Source organism: Bactrocera dorsalis, chromosome 5 (genome assembly GCF_023373825.1).
Source record: "Bactrocera dorsalis isolate Fly_Bdor chromosome 5, ASM2337382v1, whole genome shotgun sequence".
Taxonomy (NCBI): Eukaryota; Metazoa; Arthropoda; class Insecta; order Diptera; family Tephritidae; genus Bactrocera; species Bactrocera dorsalis.
The window spans coordinates 25,900,062-25,917,717 of NC_064307.1; the positions used below are offsets into that span (position 1 = coordinate 25,900,062).

A 17,656-nucleotide genomic window follows, 5' to 3' on the forward strand; every position below is an offset into this window, starting at 1 on the left:
GTAAATTAACTATCAATTTCCTCAAAAACCGTATTGTGAGAATTTTGGAACTTCAGAATTTGCGTGGCTTCTAGTTCCCAAATTTTATATACTTAATACAGAATATATTTTGTAAAAATTCACTTTTGTTCGAACCACCTCATGAAACTTGTATGTTGGTAGATAAAGGGGGGCGGCAGAACATCCATGGCCCCGGGCGCCCGAAGTTGTAGCTACGCCAATTATTTCTACTCAATCCACTTCGAATATTCCGAGAGGACCTTTCTTACCTTCGTACTGATTACTTACCAACGCTCGCCAAACTGGGAGTAAGGTACTTATTTTTTTTATTTTACTTATATTAATGTACAATATCTTAAGATTATTCTGTGGAAATTTGAGAGCAATTAAAGCAAAATTGACGCAGATATACACTTGTAAGTCTCCGCCATCCGATTTGATTGTGAGCGTCTGTGAAACTTTAAACGTGTTTTTCCCATAACTCACGTTTTCAAAGTCGGTGCCCCTCATAGCTTCAAAACTACTGCACCGATCCTTTTGAAATTTTAAACACTATTTCTGTACATATTTTACGAGGTAACGCTGGAGAGTTTTTTTTGTTCATAATTTTGATTTCGCAATAACAAATTAGCCGATTTTTCCCAAAAAATTGTGTTTTTCACTCCAAAGTCTTCGAAAAAATTCAAAAATTGGAATTTCAAAAAACCCTTACAGCGTTACCTGAGGAAAACTATTATCTAACGAATGAACTTTCATTTTTTGATTTCGGATGATCCAACAACGAGTTATGAGGGGCACCGCAATTCAACTTTTTTTCGAGACCCGTCCGGACAATTGCTGCCATTGCCGTATTTTTTAATATTTCTTTGTAAAAAATTGATTAGACATTTTTCGAATGTCATACTTCAATGTACATACCATTGGTTGAATAAATAAATTTTAACTTTGTCGTCAGGGAAAAAATCACAAAAACATAACTTTTTCGTATGATTTGACCTTACCCCACCCCCCTTAAACGTATTGTCACCGAGGTCCAGCCTTGAAGTGATCGCTATCGGAGAGAATAGATGTCTCTCTCTCTCTGTCACTTCTTCCGTAAGAACTCAGTGCACCTCTTCTCCACCGACTCTGCCCCACCCAAATATCCTTCGTTAGTATGTGTGCGGAGAAGATAGTGTCAGAAGTAGACTTCGCAACTCAGTGGTCCACGTTATCAGGATGCAGTCGAAGTGACTAAGAATTTCAGTAAGCCCCTTTCTGGATCCGACTGTAGTACAATTATTATATTTATTTTCTTTGGTCATTATAAGTTTCTATTAAGCGTTCGTACGTATCTACACTAATGGATTCATTTGAAATCTCCGTTGAAACGGTCAACTAATGATCATAGGTCAAATTTTTGATTTCATGCTAAAGAGTTGCAATGAATGTAGTGCGGTTGAAGTCAATGAGATCAAATTCTCACAAGAATCAGTAGTGTTAAATTCAAATATTGTGAAATATGTTGGTACAGTTTTTATATGCATGTAATTGCGTAGATATACCGTTAACAACTATATTTTAATCAACAAATATTATGCGCAATTATACAACAACCTCGTCACTGTAATCTTCATCTAGATAATCAGTTAAATTTTGCACTTTCGCGCAAAAATCTTAATCGAAAGTTCATTAAGTCCTGAGTACAAAGTTAATAACGTGGTATGAGTAGGTATGTGTGTATTCTATTCTATTCTAAACTAAGTAGACATCAATCTCCAAGGGAAACAAATATTGTTTATTGTGTCAGAAATGTTTACCGTACCGAATTGAGTTAGCTTATGATAAGCCATATAAAGTTAAGTTATGGATTCAGAAAAAGTAGAAAGGGAGTCTTATAAAGAAAAGTTTAGAGAGAAAAATGATTTTTTTAATAATTTACTTCAGCCGAAAACTGAAACTAGTTCACTTGCAGAAGATACCGAAGAAGAAATACAAATTAATAAGTTTTTAGATTTCATAAAAGTTTCTTGTAAAGTAAATAATGTTGTATCAATGCAAACTAATCAACAAAGACATTTGACGTGTAATACATCAGAAAATTATCACTCAGATCTCCCGAAAGATGAACTGAATTTTGAAAAAATGGTGGATAAAGAAATCTTTGAAGGCATTTTGGGGCAAAGATTTGAAAATAAAATAATGAAACCAAATATTGTACAAGATAGCGAAGTCTCCATAAGCGGAATTGATGATAACAAACAATCCCAAAGGCGGAGTACTGTGGGATTGGCTATTGGGTCATTTTCTCGGCGTAGTTTCAAGAAATTAGATAGCGGATTAAAAAAGGAAGAAAGTGTGCAAACAAAACTATATAAGAAATTAGACTATGTTATTAATGAAGGAATGGCTGACTCTGTTCTATCCTTTATTTGCCCAATACCAGTACCAGCTTCTTTTCCTAATCAATTAAAACATAAACAAACAAATAAAAAGGAATCGATTAATGCTAGACAAATTCTTTTGGAGAATACAGATTCTGTAAAAGTGAATAATAACGGAAAAATTAATGACATTGAAAATGTTAATGACAGAAAGGGATTAAATTGTGAAACTTATCCCAACGATGCAAAGCCAATGAGAAAGATAAAAAATACAGGAGATACAAAAGAGTACGGCAATCAGATACCAATAAATACATTTCAAAAATGTAATATGTTTATTTTTTTATTATTAAAATTCAGACCTGAGATTGTTATCCATGTATGCGATGAGGTAAAAAATACTACAAGAGATTTTAGCTGCTCACAACGGTTATTGGTAAATAAAATGGGATACTTCGCAGAGGTAACAGCTGGACAAAAGCTCGACGAAATGGACATTTCGGTGCATTGCGATATACAAATATTCGATTGGTTAATAAAATGGATGAAATTAACGGATTTCGTTGAATCATCAGGTTGTAAGAAACCTACAATTGAAGGTTCAGAGGATATGCCACGATTGGATGCTAACAATGTAATTCCTATATTGGTGTCTGCCGGATTTTTGCAAGTAAGATTTTTCATTCATTCAAAAAAGTCAATTCGTACGTACGTTACGAAGATTCAAATCTTTTAACGTCCAAAAAAAATTTAGTTACCTAGATCAGGAAAATATACATTGATGGGCTAAATTTAGACAGCAGAGCATTTTAACTTGTAGATTCCTCTCTTTCGGACAGTCCTCGTGCGGACATCACACGGCAACTCCTGGTTGTTCGCACAGTTTGTTCCTTCTACCAAACCGCTATAAACTAGAATTCCATATATTATTTGCAACGTACTCCAGAGTAGTTAGAGTAATGAGCCGGGAAGGCATCGATACGCCTTCGCTGTCATCGCTAGCAGTGCACGTAATCATCTCGACTGAGGAACCCCCCAACTTTAGCGAACAATCGCAACTTTGTTAGCGTTAACTTAACTGGATAGAATGTATTGGGGATCTTCACTTCATTAATAATTCTAAGGTCGTAATCGTAGGCGAAAGTTAATTCCGCAAGGTGATAGCTGGCGTTATCGCACGTTTTGTTCCGACTGGAAGGATCATTAACATATTCTACAATTTCCCAGCCGTACCAGTAATTTTAGCAAACAATTGACACACCTAACGTTAAGCCTATATGGCCCTCCTCATATAAGGTATCATTTTGTAGGTTCGCCAACTGATACATCAGTATAAGCGGCCGAAATGGATGGGCATTTCAAGTATTTCTACCTCTCTGCCGGTGATGACCTGATTGAAAGACAATTCGATGACTATGCCTCCAAAAATTCTGTTTATACCGGATAGTTAGGTTAGGTAAGGTAAATCTAACCCACGCGTAGACCAGTTTGGCCCTTTGTGGTACCAGATAATAACCAGATTGATAAGTCCAAGAGAAGTAGTCACCGTTTAGGATGCCAGCGCTTGATGCGAATTTTAACAGACTCTGCGGCATCACTGTGGATACCTCCTCCTGTTTATCATAGTGTAGGGACCCCAGATGCTTACAACGTAGTCTTGCCAATGCGGGGCCTGTCCTGCTTTAGGCATTTCCTGCAGTCATCTCGATCTGACCAGTTAGTATACCGTACTTTCTCATAGATTTTTTATGGTTATGATAATACATAAAGAGTAGAGTGGACTTTACTTCTAAACATTTTAGTATAACATACTAAACTATTCAATTGTAAACTACCGCATTTATTATTAATTTAAAGATGGAGCCTCTAATGGTTGAATGCCTATCGTTTTGTCATGCTCGGTTGTGTGATGTAGTACGTTGTTCTTTAAATCTCTCCTGTTTAAATGATTCAATAATTACACGGTTAGCTGCTATGTTTACAAATTTGGAATTGGAAATGGTGCGAGACAAAAAAGAACGTTTAGTACCACGTTTGTGGATAAAGCTTATTCAAAGTCTTTGTGAGCCTGAACCAGAGGCACTACGAGGGCACTCCTATAGTTTAGCTGGATTGTTTCGATGTTCGAGGTTGTATTAAATTGATAATCAGTTTATCTTATTTAATTTAAATTTTTATTAAAAAGATGTGGTGAACATCTTACAAACACAATTAAATCTTACATTCCCTGTCAACCTAACAACACACGATTAACCCGATGGGGTCAACTGACGAGTTGTCACGTGCGCGACAACCTCTGGAACATGAATAACTTTATTGCGCAAATATATAAAGAGCATCGGTCATGGCGTAAGGTTTACTGGAAACTTTGGGGTCATTGCCATTTTTTATATTGCTGCATCTGCGAATCACATTTCCCAGTTTATAAGGTATGTAGGTACATAAGTATATACAAAAATATTTATTTATTTTGTGGTATGTTATGCATGCCTTTGTAGATGGCGTGGTGTCGTTTTCACCCTCTGAGTCCAAATTATATGGAATCAATTACCGATGATTTTTTAGCCGGACCAGTCGGTCGTTATCCGTGTTGTGGACAAAAAGCATTTCGTTTTGAGACGTTTCCTGAGACCAATGTAAGTGTAACTAAGTATAATACATATGTACATGTATGTATTAATGTGTAAAAAAACAGGATACAGATTATTAATACTTTAAAACCAAAGGATATGAATAAGCGATGCAAAGAAATTAATTAAAATAGAGTAAGCACATGACATGTTCTCAATTTTTGTTGCCACAGAGTATAATAGTTTTGTTCAACGGTTGTTTGTATCACCTAAAAATAATCGAGATGAATTTGGTGTTATATACCATATATAAATGATCACCAAGAAGAAACGAGTTGAATTCCGAGTGACTGTGCGTCCGTGCAAGCGATAACTTGAGCAAAAATATCTTAATGAAACTTGGTACTCGTGTTCCTTGGCAAAAAGTGCGAGTTGAGTGAGTTAGTAGATGGACGTAATCGGGCCATTGCCACGCCCACAAAACGCCATTATTCGAAAACGTATAAAATGCCATAATAAAACACTAAAGAAAGATAGAAACCTATAATTTGCTATAGAGTATCACAGTAGCTAGGGCACTTGTGGGCTAAAAATTAAAAAAAAAATGGGTATAGCCCTCTAATAGGTTTAATGTACCTTCCCTCTAATCCACTAAATTCGCTTAGAGAAAATATTGTAAGAATGTGACAGTGTGAAAATGGATGAAATCGGATGATAACTTCGCCAACTCCCGAAATAACGGCTTTGTTCCAAAACTAATAGAAGAGCTATAAATCAATATCTAAAAGCGCTAGAGCCAATAAATTTTAAACCCAGCATGATACAGAAGGGCTTTGTAGGAGGCGAGGTCCAAATTTAAGCGATCTCCGTATCTACTCGACCAATCTTAACCAAATTCCGTGCGTAACATTATTGTGGATAGTTTGTTATATTGTAAAAATGGCCACAATCGGACTACAACTACGCCTTTTTCTCATATACCACTTATTCCTTATGATTCTTTTACTTTCCAGTATACAAATCAAACACCTATGAACATATTCGGATATATTCCTTTGAGGCCCCCCATCTCGAATCCAAAGTTTTTCAAAATTGGACCATAACTGTCCAAACCCCCACATACATAGCAAATATGTAGAACCTAGAGCCTATGGCAGACTTTTTGTGAGATATATTATTGAAATTCAAGGAAAATGGTTCTTTGATGATAATATATTCTTATGTCAAAAATGGGTTGAATTGGGTCAATACAATACCGATAAAGATTTTCGAACTTCCAGTTGACTTTATACCACATAAATCGGCAAATGTGTAAGCGTGCTTTTCTAATAACTGCGCATCTTTGTGTACAAAAATGATAAAATCGGACGAAAAATTACCTCAGCTCCCATATAACCGATATTCAGGATTGTGAAACATTCTTTACTCTGTATATACGCGTATATTTATATATTTATAAAGTTGCTTGAAAATAAATTCTTGATGTCAAAAATTAACGCAATCAGCCCAGACCTTTTCTTTCCCCAATATACCCTTTCCACCTGACTTTAAACCGTTTAGGTTGCTAAAAATGTTTAATATTTTATGTGAAATTAAGTGGACACGTTTCCATTAACAGTAAAATACACGTAAACAGTTAAAAAAATATTACACGAAATAGGATAACAACCACGCCTAGTTCCCATACATCACAATTTTAAACTGCATCTGATTATTTCTACTGTATATATTAACAATATGATACTAACTATATATATATATGAACATGTTTGAAAAAGCTTTAAAATAAATTAGCCTTTGATCCTTGCGACTGCGAGAGTACATAATCTCCGGCTGCTTTTTGTTTGTTTTATAATACAATATTTATTACTTTTAAGGGATGTCATTTTCGTGAGCATAGCGTGCTTGCAGAGACTGATCGAGAGCGCCAGATTTTGCAAATAATCCAAATCATATCTGACAATTGCATACTTTCTGATCCCCCAAGCGAAAGTTTGAGAAATCCGGAAAAAATTCCTTCTTGGGGGGGAGTGCCACTTACTCCTCAACAATGCCGACAAGGATTGTTACCTGCTTTGGATGTAGGAGGTAAAACTATTTTAATTGATCAATTTTGAAAATATTTTATGATAAAGTTTTTAAAGAACGATCATCAAAATCTATTCGACATATGGAGCACGATCTTTCAATCAACTACGATTCTTGCAGTGACAGCAGTGCCAGCGAAACAACTTATAATATAGATTGTCAAAGCAAGAAAAATAACACTAAAAATTGTGAAATTGATTTTAGCAGTGACGGCTGCGAATCAGAGAAGGCAGGTTCAGAAGCCTTGACTAGAAAGAAATTAAAAAAAAAGTAAGCCTCAATGTGTAACATTTGTATTGTAAGATTTGTACATTTTTAAATTCTACAAGACTTAGTTTAAATTCCGGTCGTAATTGGTTTGGAGAACTATCTGCTCGTAGTAATCAAGACCACCAGCGGGAATATGAAGAAAAGGCTTTGAAAAACGTTGTAATTCAAATAAATAAAAATTATGGATTGGATAAGTGCATTCTTCCATGTGGGTCGGTTGGGGGCTTTTATGTGCGTCTAGAAGCCGAATGGAAGGATCAGCTAAAGCATAGAACTTCCTCAAACCCTATTAGTAGTTCATCAGCGTCTGCTATTGGAAAACACAAATATAAATAACCGACTTTATCATTAATTTATATTAAATATATTTTCAATATGTTAAGAAATTTATAGGCAATTTTCAAACATCTGTATCAATTTAATTTTTTAATTAACAACTAGCAAAACTGATGATGTACTCTATTTTTGTATCAAGTACTATGAATTCTAGAGCACAATTGAAGGAAAAATCTTAGAATATTCGATATATGTATGTACTTGTAAAAGAAAATCACCGAAGCTTAAATTTATCACCAGTCCAACAGTGATATATGTATGTATATCCTCTTTGTAATAATTTGCAATATGCTATTACTGGGAAGGATATTATTTCCAACCAACACAAAATAAAATAATAATATTTTTACAATATTAACTTTCATACTATTTTTTGGAGATGAAAAGAAGTAAAAGTTTGTTAAAAATGATTTTATTCAAAATATGGTAAGTTTGAATATTTTATTACAAATATACCTGATTTTGAATTGCTTTACTAAGTTTTTGACGGAATGGAATCTGAAGGGTAAATTACTTATAATGTTGACTACAATGTTACTTTTCTTCTCTCTCTTAAAAGTAGAAACCGTTTGATCTACCCACTATCAACACTATACCAAATAATTTTTGTGATATGTTTTAACTTGCTGGTTTTCCTCTAGTGTCCATTGCTTTAAACAACCTTTAAAGGAACTTAACGGCCTGCAACAGTTTAAGGGAACTGTATTCTCGGTATCCCCAAGCGGGCAAACTTTTCTTTCTTTTCCTTAATTTTTTACTTATATGAGTTAATGACATTTTGCCACTGACCACCTTACGTAACCTTACTCAGTGAGACCAACGCTAGGCCAGAGAATGTAAAACATACTTTACATTCTCTGCTTGTACATTTTTATATGCTATGACTCTGCTATGGCTCCCGACAAAGTGAGAGCGGTAACACTTTGGAACTGGAAGACAGAATTCTGGTAATACAGGTCAAGCTACTTTTAGTGCAGTGATTGAATACATAGATTTCGCCGTTGTTACTGTCGATTACTGTACCTTTGGCCCATTCTTCACTATTGGCCCATCGTCACATAGATTTTCTTTACGTGCTCACATTGGCAATCTAGATCGAGTTCTGTAACAAGATTAAGTATGAAACTATGACCAAGGATCGCAGCCATAATAGTTTTATCACAATTGAAATGTGAAATTTCTGTTTTCCTCGAAAAGAGATTATCCTGGTTTCAGGATAGAAGAAGCTTGGTTTCCTGTCGCCTAGTAGTTATGTGCGATACACAAACAAATATTTAATATGTACATATGTAATGGTAACGCTGTTGACATTAATTGAATCCTCCTTGCTGAGGGTAAGCCCTTATGTCTATCTATTGCACTCGACGACGGGGCGCAAAAGACTTCAACAGGTAGGTGCATCATTCCAGTATAAATGAATGTGGGTCGGAAATTTGAGAAGTTTTTTAAGTTGGAGGATTTTTTTTTCAATATGGGCTGAGTTCGACAGCCGATAATTGTCAAAATATTCTCTTTCCATTCATATTTAATTATTATTATTTATTTTCAAGGAAGTGTATTTAACCAAAGCTGCCTTTCAGAATAATGTACTAGATTGCGTGTGAAGGTTCATAGACTCTGGCAACGTTAAATTTGAAACCGATTAAAAGTTTACCCAACATTATTACATATATCGATTAAAAACGATTTTGTCTATTTGACATTTCGCCTCATACAATTAGCTAAAATTCAATAAAGGTCAAAATTAACCAAAATTGTAAACTGAGTAAATTTTAAACAGTTCCAAATACGAATATCTTTAGCGCGAAACAAAAAAAAAATAGTAAGCCAGGATATATTAAATTTGATACCACAAAATGGCAAACATGGCTGTTTCTCGTATAAAGCGGGAATTCAAAGAAGTTATGCGAAGTGAAGAAGTAAGTATAACATAATATTAAATTTTTTTGAGGAACAATATTCGGATGTTTCCTTTTTATATTGCACATGTTGCGTTAGAGATAGTAAAGGGAATCTTAGGGTAGGTGCATCTGTAGTAAATTGGAAACTTGAAATTAAACAAAAAAAATTTTCAAATTACATCGATCATAATAACGTTCCTCAACAAATACTGCAATGAAAAGTGTACCAAAATATTATAAATTTTTTTCGTTTAAAATATGCACTACTTTTTAAGGACGGTGTCAATGAGATGAGGGTCTAACTGTCCATTCTGGAAATATATTTCGAATAAGTTATGTACCCGCAGAGTGGACGCTCAAAGCCCACCAGAACGTAACTGTGCGTGTTGCGTAAATGGAAAAAGTGCTCGGCTCGGCTTTAAGGGGTACTCTGCAGGTACCACTCGTCAATTTATATTAGGAGTTTTCAAGAATGTGAAGTGAATATAAATTAGTAAGATTTTGTTATTTTCTCGCACTGACCTGTTGGAGATGACGTAAATATACACTTATATTTAAGGCGATGGCTTGGATATCAAACGAATGTGGCCATAACTCGCGCCTTTTTCATTAATTTCCATATCTCAGAAGTTTTTTATTTAAGTTTTTATTATTTTGATATAAAAACTTATAAAATAAATGTAGCATTTAAAATTAGTTATAATTCGATCATACGTACCTTGTTCGCTCATATACCCAAACTTATGAGCTTAGTTTTTTGGTTAATTTTATACTCATCTATGAATGTACATATATCGTGAGTACAAAATATCTAGAAATATGTATTCCAGTACTGCTCAATTATAATCCTATCATCGTCCTCCATCATTAATATTATTAATGTCTCAAAATGTTCTACTTTATTTTACAACAATTCAATATATTTCTGCTTAAGTGTTATACTTTTGCTCTTACTTCCATTGGTAAACAACAATTTTTTTTCAGATTATAGGCATTTAAATGTATAAGTTCGAAATATTCGATTTAGGTATGCTGCGAAAACTTTTTTTTTTGTATTGAACCAAACCATTTTTTTTCGAAGGTAGTCTTCTAAATGAAAATATTTGCCTTCGAAGTTCGAATTTTATGTTATTTCAATCATCATTATTTATTATAGCATGTAACCTACAAAAACAGTAAAAATATGGGCATAAATATATATACCTCTCTCTTATTTCAATAAGGTATAACATCTTTCCGTCAAACTATATGACATATGTACATATGTATGTTATAAGCAATTAGAGTCCATTCTTCAAAAAAAAAAAACAATAATAACATGTTTCAAAAGATACCTCGTTTTGGAAGTTTGGTATTATTATAACTTTAGAGTTTATGTTTGTTCGTGTATACATATTTACAAATCGAAGACAAATATTTCGATTTTGGGTGCTAACTTCGAGAAATGACGAAATGATTTTTTTTTTTTGTTAAATTTATATTGATATTCCAAAAATACCAAAATTTCTATTAATAATTTATCTTATTAATTTTTATTTAACTTTTCTTTTTTTAAATAAATACACAAATTTCACTATCATCTGTTTAAATGCACAAGTCTGCCGTCTGTCGTCTTAAAATTTCAATGCGCATTAGCGTTGCTTAAGGCGCATTAATTTTGCTCGTCTGTTAGGGCTAATACACTTACATATATAAAACTTGATGTTATGTTCCGGACTTGGTTTATAAATAATAATAGGAGTTGTTTCTTAATTCATATTTTTATGATTACCATACATAATAAATGTTATCAGTTAAATTTTTTATCTACTGTCTTCTATGACTCATAGATGTTTTTTTGTATTTCTTTTTATTAATTCCCATATGATAAGTACTTACTTATTTTTAACCTACATTTGTATATCCCATCATTTTTAATTGTGAGTCTAAATTTTACCGTTTTCTTAGTTCTATATACATTTCGAAGAACTAAGGAGGTTTTTATTATACGTGCGTAAATATATTCTTACAAACAATATACATATAGCTTTGTTCAAACGTATATCTTTAATAATAAAAGTTTAATTAACGTAAAAATTATGCAGTTCTTGATTTGGAATATTTTGTAAATAATATTCTCTACCCATAACTGAAGTTGTTTTGATTACTCCTAAAGAACGAATTTAATAGTTGTACCTATAGTTATTTTATACATTTGGGGGCTTGGTCTTGTAAATATAGCATGAGTTAAATAAGCAATCATCCTGCAATAATCGCTAACGTGGCTACATTGCACACTATGAAATCGTGAGAAAAATACTAATAATGCATTTTTAATATGAAACACAAAAATAATTGATTAGATCAAATGTTGCTCTTGTTTTAAAAATAAAACATATTAGAAAACCAACTTGTTTATGATAAATAACAAAATCACACAGGAAGAGTAGTCATTACTTTAATTAAAAATGTGCTTCGACAAATTTTACAACAAAGCTACATTTGGAATTATGAATTTTTTTTAACGTCTGCATATCATATAGCTTGTGATACTAATATTCTATCTAACAAGTTTTTATTTATAACTCATTTCAGATTGTGCAGTGTTCTATAAAAATTGAGCTAATCAATGACAGCTGGACAGAATTGCGAGGAGAAATTGCTGGTCCACCAGACACGCCATATGAGGGTGGCAAATTTGTTTTAGAGATTAAAGTCCCGGAAACATATCCATTTAATCCACCCAAAGTAATTATAAAGATTAAATTCAAAAAATTGATTTTTACATATTAAAGAAATCGAAATGCCCAATATAATAGGAGAGTTAATAATTTCATTTGATTCAAATATCGTGATGATAAAAATATGTATGTATTTCCAATAGTGAAAAAATTAGTCTGATTTTTGCAGGCTATTCCAAGCTTCTTCTTTAAATGTTTTTTTTTTCCCAAAATAGAGCTTTTCTGATTTGAAATCTCTATCTACCCTCTACTTCATTTTCAAATACTACTAATTTTTCTTTATACCCTGAAAAGAGGGTAAGTTTGTTACGAATGAAATGTCCCTATAAAGTGTATATTTTATATAAGGGATCAGTGTGAAGAGCTGAGTCGATTTAGCCGTGTACGTCAGTCGGTCCGTCTTTATATATGCGAACTTGCCTCGTTTTGAACTAGTTTTTGAACTAGTTGACTAGTTTTTGAAGTACCGACCTGATGTTTTGCACACGTTCTCCGGAAGAAGCTGCTTATTTGTCGGTACTGCTGACATCTAACAACTGTAGTTTATAGCTCACGTACAAACTAATCGATCAAACTCAACTAATGAGAGAACAACCGCGTGGTGCTAATCAAACTGCTTTCTTATCCTAACTACCTTTATATCCTTTATTAAATGTGATTGTTAGAAAGGTTAATCAAACGACATCTTTGGCAGCCTTAACTTTCAGTAAAAGTCTCTAAACGGACTCAATTTCGCTTTCATATTTTTTAAAATTTTTCGATGATTTTATGATAGTCTTTAACCACTTGTTTCATATTACACCAAACATAAAAAGCTAATATGTACATTACAACACCCTTGCAAAATATAAACTGATTGCAATATGGAACATTTAAAACTGCTTTGGTATACACATGGAGTTACATAGATGTAGTCAGAAACATAAAGAAATTACAATTAAATTTTTTGCTGATATAAATATTATTATGTTTTATAAAAGCAAAAGCTTAGTATCATTAAGTAATGTTTTGAATTGTCATTGGATCCTACATTTGGAAAACAATAATAATAATTTTGTGACCCTCATTAAAAAACCAGCAGTTAGTATATAAATAATCAAAAATAATAAAATAGTTTGCTAATAATCAAATACCCCCATATGTATTTGCCGAATATGCTTTTAATTGTAAGAGAAGATATTATACTTAGAAGAAATGAAATTCTGACTACTCCTAAACATTATCTAAGCAAAGATTGGTAGATACTCTCTCTGTTGAACATTTGCTGTGTTTTCAATAAGTACCTAAACCGCTTGTTCGTAATATCGTTAGGCTGTGTGAGTGTTATTTACAAATTTTATAAATACAATTATGTAAAGTACATTATACTTATTAAATTATTTTCTTTTCATCTGCTTTTTGGACACTTTTTTGACTGTTTTCTATCAATTTTTAGGTCCGTTTTATAACAAAAATCTGGCATCCCAATATATCCTCGGTTACTGGTGCAATTTGCTTGGATATTTTGAAAGACAATTGGTTAGTATGCAATAGTTTATACAAAAAAATACTTAAAATATGCTATTTAACTAGTGCATAAGTCACATGTTATAATATTGACAGTGAGTAATTTATTATCTAATTATAACATGGAAATAATTTATTCTTTACTCAATAAAATTCTCGCGGTTCGAGCTGAGTTTTCAAAACACCTACCGAAATAACTCTAAAGTAATTGATGTTATATAGTATCTTAAACACTCAACAATTTGCGACATTTGATCGTCTTAGCACCGAATTCATATTAATGAATCAAAACTCTCGGCAATGAGGATGAATATGAAAATCGAAGTATGGTTCTAAAGAATATGTCCTCACCCCTTCTCAATGTTTCTTATGGCCAACATCTCATTAATCAAATTTTAGCTTTTAACACAAAACATTAGCAGTTGTTTCGTCTCAAAGCTAACCTTAGATTAGATTAGACCACGACTTAATACAGCAAGTCTATTATACTTACTTATGCGAGTATGGTAACCGCTAGACGGCTATACACTTAAAAATTTTTTATTTCGTATTACTACCATCTCTTGTTATATGAGAGCTAGATGATGTCACTATCGCAGGAATAATAGTAAGAGTTTTTCTATCGTACACTCTCGTAGACGCTTACTGTCAAATTTCAGCCAAACCGGAAAGGGCTGCAGCTCCTACACCTCCTTTTGACAGAAATTTTAATGCTTAATATTATTTGAAAAGTATGTATTTATAAAGTATTTAAGCAGGGCAATATTTTTTTGAAGAATTATTTCGTTACTCCATAAATATTTTATAAAAATGTGATTTGCAAATGATATTTACTTCGTCTCATAGTTTTTTGCTGCGAAATATTTTTTAAAAAATTAAAAGCTTGTATTAATAGCATTAAACTAATAATTGTGCCTAAAGGCTTATAACTTATAAGTTATTAGTTTTTAGGAAGCAATTTTTTAGATCCATCAAAATTATCAATATTATTTAGCAATCTAATAATTTCACCACAAACGTTCAAATATATTTATGTGTAATCTGAACGTGTTTAAATTTAAATGAAAGCTATTGTTTATTTACGTTTCGCGTTACGAATTCTTGCACAAAATTGAGCAATGCTTTGAATTAATGGTCGGCAGGACATTGCTTGCCGAACGTTCTTTGAGTATGTTCAGAGTATATGTAAATGCGTTTCCCACGTACTTTTAATCGATATTTCAACGTAGAAACCACGAAAGTATCAATTGCTTTTTGAACTGAACTGATTGTGTATGTGAGCACAAAAGTAAAGGCACCCAGTGAAAACTTTTTAGTCTGATATTTTAAGATTTTTTTTTATTATTTCGTTAAATAAGCAGTTTTGTATTTCAACTTAGTGCAGCCATAAATGGAAAATTAATCCGCAATATTTTTTTTATTAAAGTTTATTTTATTCAATAATACATATACTATAAATAACGAAAGATGTTCAAATCGTATTCGAAATGGTAAACGTTTCCTTTTACACAAGTCCTTAAACGGTTCGATCATTGATCGATCTATATCAGCACGCAAACCTCAAACTGTAGTCCGGTTGATTCAAATCTGGACTTCCACTTTCTCGAAAATCCAAAACGATCCATTCAAAAATATCATTACAGCAACTGGATAGTGACCACCAGAAATGTCACGGTAGGATTTTATGTGGAGATCATCTCGAATAAGTGTTGACATTGATCTGGTCGATATATCAATTTCCGTTGAGTTAATTTCATTACAAAATATGAAATAATGTTATAGTAGCCAAAGTCAGTAGACCGGCTACTATGCGCCAGTTGCATTACACGATAGACTTAGGGGATAAGTTGAATTTTTGCATACTTACCACAGTCTATACCACTTACGTACAAATTTTCCTGAAACTTAAAAATTACACACATATTTATATAGTATTCAAAGATGTTGAACCGAGCCGTATATATTGGGCAAATGTGCATTTACGGACTAATCCAAAAGTTCAAACCGATCAAATGAATCGACATTTCATCTAGTTCACATTTGGGACATAAATTCATAACAGCTTGGTCTCAAGAAATGCTTAGCTGTTGTTTACAAATAGCTATACATAGAATATGTATGTTTAAAGAATGTTTGTGGCTATGTTTAAATAATATAATACGTTAAACTTAACAAAAAAAGTGTTTGTGTTTGTAAAATTTTTATAGGGCCGCTGCAATGACACTACGTACGGTTTTACTTTCACTTCAAGCATTGTTGGCTGCTGCCGAACCTGATGATCCACAAGACGCAGTAGTAGCGTATCAATATAAAGACAAATACCAGTTGTTTCTTATGACGGCTAAGCATTGGACAAATATATATGCTGGAGGTAAATAATATATATAAATCTGACTACTATGTACAAGGTATGTTTTTTAATTAAAGGTCCCCACAAATTTACTGAGTGTGATTCGAAAATTCAACGCCTAAAAGATATGGGAATTGATGAACATGATGCGCGGGCCGTTTTGTCGAAAGAAAACTGGGATTTGGAAAAGGCAACAGAGAACTTGTTTAGTTAGCTTCCTTTTTATTTATAAAAACACATATTTTATGGAAATAAGAATTTATCAAAAATATTGTTTAGCGTGGTTTGATATTTATTTAAAAATAATTAATCGTATTTTTGAAAACTTTCACATTATAGTTATTTATTTATTACTTAAATCTGAATTTGTCGTGTTAAACACGAATTTAAATTATTATTAATCATTTGGAAATGTTGTAATAGTTAGGGAGACAAAGTCATTCACATGAAACTGACAACATATGTATGTATGTATCTATGTCATGATTTTAAAATTTAATTCTGAATTTCTCCTATAACTGAAATTTATCAAAAATTAATTAATTAAAACCTCTTACAAATTTTTAATATATTTTCTTTATTGATTACGAACGCTAATTTTATCAACCTTTAATTGTTGGTTTATGCTACTATTTTATACTCTCGCTACTTTTCGGTACAGAGTATTATAGCGTTGTGCACTTAACGGTTGTTTGTATCACGTAAAAATAATCGGTGATAAATATGGAGCATATGTTCACTGACACCTGATGGAGGTTGGTATTGCAGATAGGGGTAATCGGACCATTGCCACGCCCACAAAATGTCATTACACGAAACCCGGTAAAGGTTAAAAACCAAGCTCCCGAATAAAGAAACCTTATTTGAAAGATCGCTGTAGCAGTAACGAGCAACTGTAGGTTGAACAAAGTTGGCTTGGCTCCACCCTTAATTGGTTTAATGTATACAATATATATCATATATATACATATGTGTATACTTGTATATCGCACAAACCATTATAGTTGTTTCAAACCAATTTTCTTAGGGCAAATCATTTTGACTCCTACTTTGACAGCTTGAAATTAGGTGAATTTGTAACCACGCTTACTCCCCACATAAGGGTTATATTGAAACGCACTTAAAATGTGATTACTTACTAAATAAATACGTCATTGACATTATATTTCACAATTAAGATATAAATATATACGGGTCAATCTCTTATATTAAACCGATGTATTTTTAAAGTTACTTTATACCATATATGTATATATGAATATGTGTGAGGTATCGTGGCAATGGGTCCAATCATTCATTCCGCATCGAAACAGAATTCGATACGGAAACAATTTTCGATTGAACATTTTCATGCAATCATTGATACCGTCGATAACCTACTTTACCATAAGTAAACTGTATTATCGACATCGATGTGGAAAGAATTTTGCATCGCGATCTTTCATAAGCATGTTTTGAACTTCTGAAATAGTTTCCTCTATCTCTTTTTGAATAGTTATTTTGTTCATTTTGTGTTTTGTAATGATGTATCAGTGTTTGCAATAGTTTCCAT

The 17,656-nt window shown here is 32.7% G+C and overlaps 2 protein-coding genes across 2 annotated transcripts; both read left to right on the top strand.

Annotated features, from left to right (window-relative positions):
* Positions 1–1,796: 1,796 nt before the first annotated feature.
* On the top strand, positions 1,797–8,062 carry LOC105225628 (SANT and BTB domain regulator of class switch recombination). Its single transcript, XM_011204177.4, has 8 exons — positions 1,797–2,651; positions 2,724–3,033; positions 4,221–4,492; positions 4,549–4,792; positions 4,862–4,999; positions 6,811–7,021; positions 7,078–7,291; positions 7,351–8,062. Exons 1-8 carry the CDS (start codon positions 1,846–1,848, stop codon positions 7,625–7,627), a joined length of 2,472 nt encoding a protein of 823 aa, XP_011202479.2. The 5' UTR covers positions 1,797–1,845; the 3' UTR covers positions 7,628–8,062.
* Positions 8,063–9,310: 1,248 nt separating this feature from the next.
* On the top strand, positions 9,311–16,435 carry LOC105225597 (ubiquitin-conjugating enzyme E2-22 kDa). The gene is made up of 5 exons (XM_011204129.4): positions 9,311–9,546; positions 12,103–12,255; positions 13,684–13,766; positions 15,962–16,125; positions 16,182–16,435. The coding sequence occupies exons 1-5, from the start codon at positions 9,484–9,486 to the stop codon at positions 16,316–16,318; spliced, it is 600 nt and encodes a 199-aa protein (XP_011202431.1). The 5' UTR covers positions 9,311–9,483; the 3' UTR covers positions 16,319–16,435.
* Positions 16,436–17,656: the final 1,221 nt, after the last annotated feature.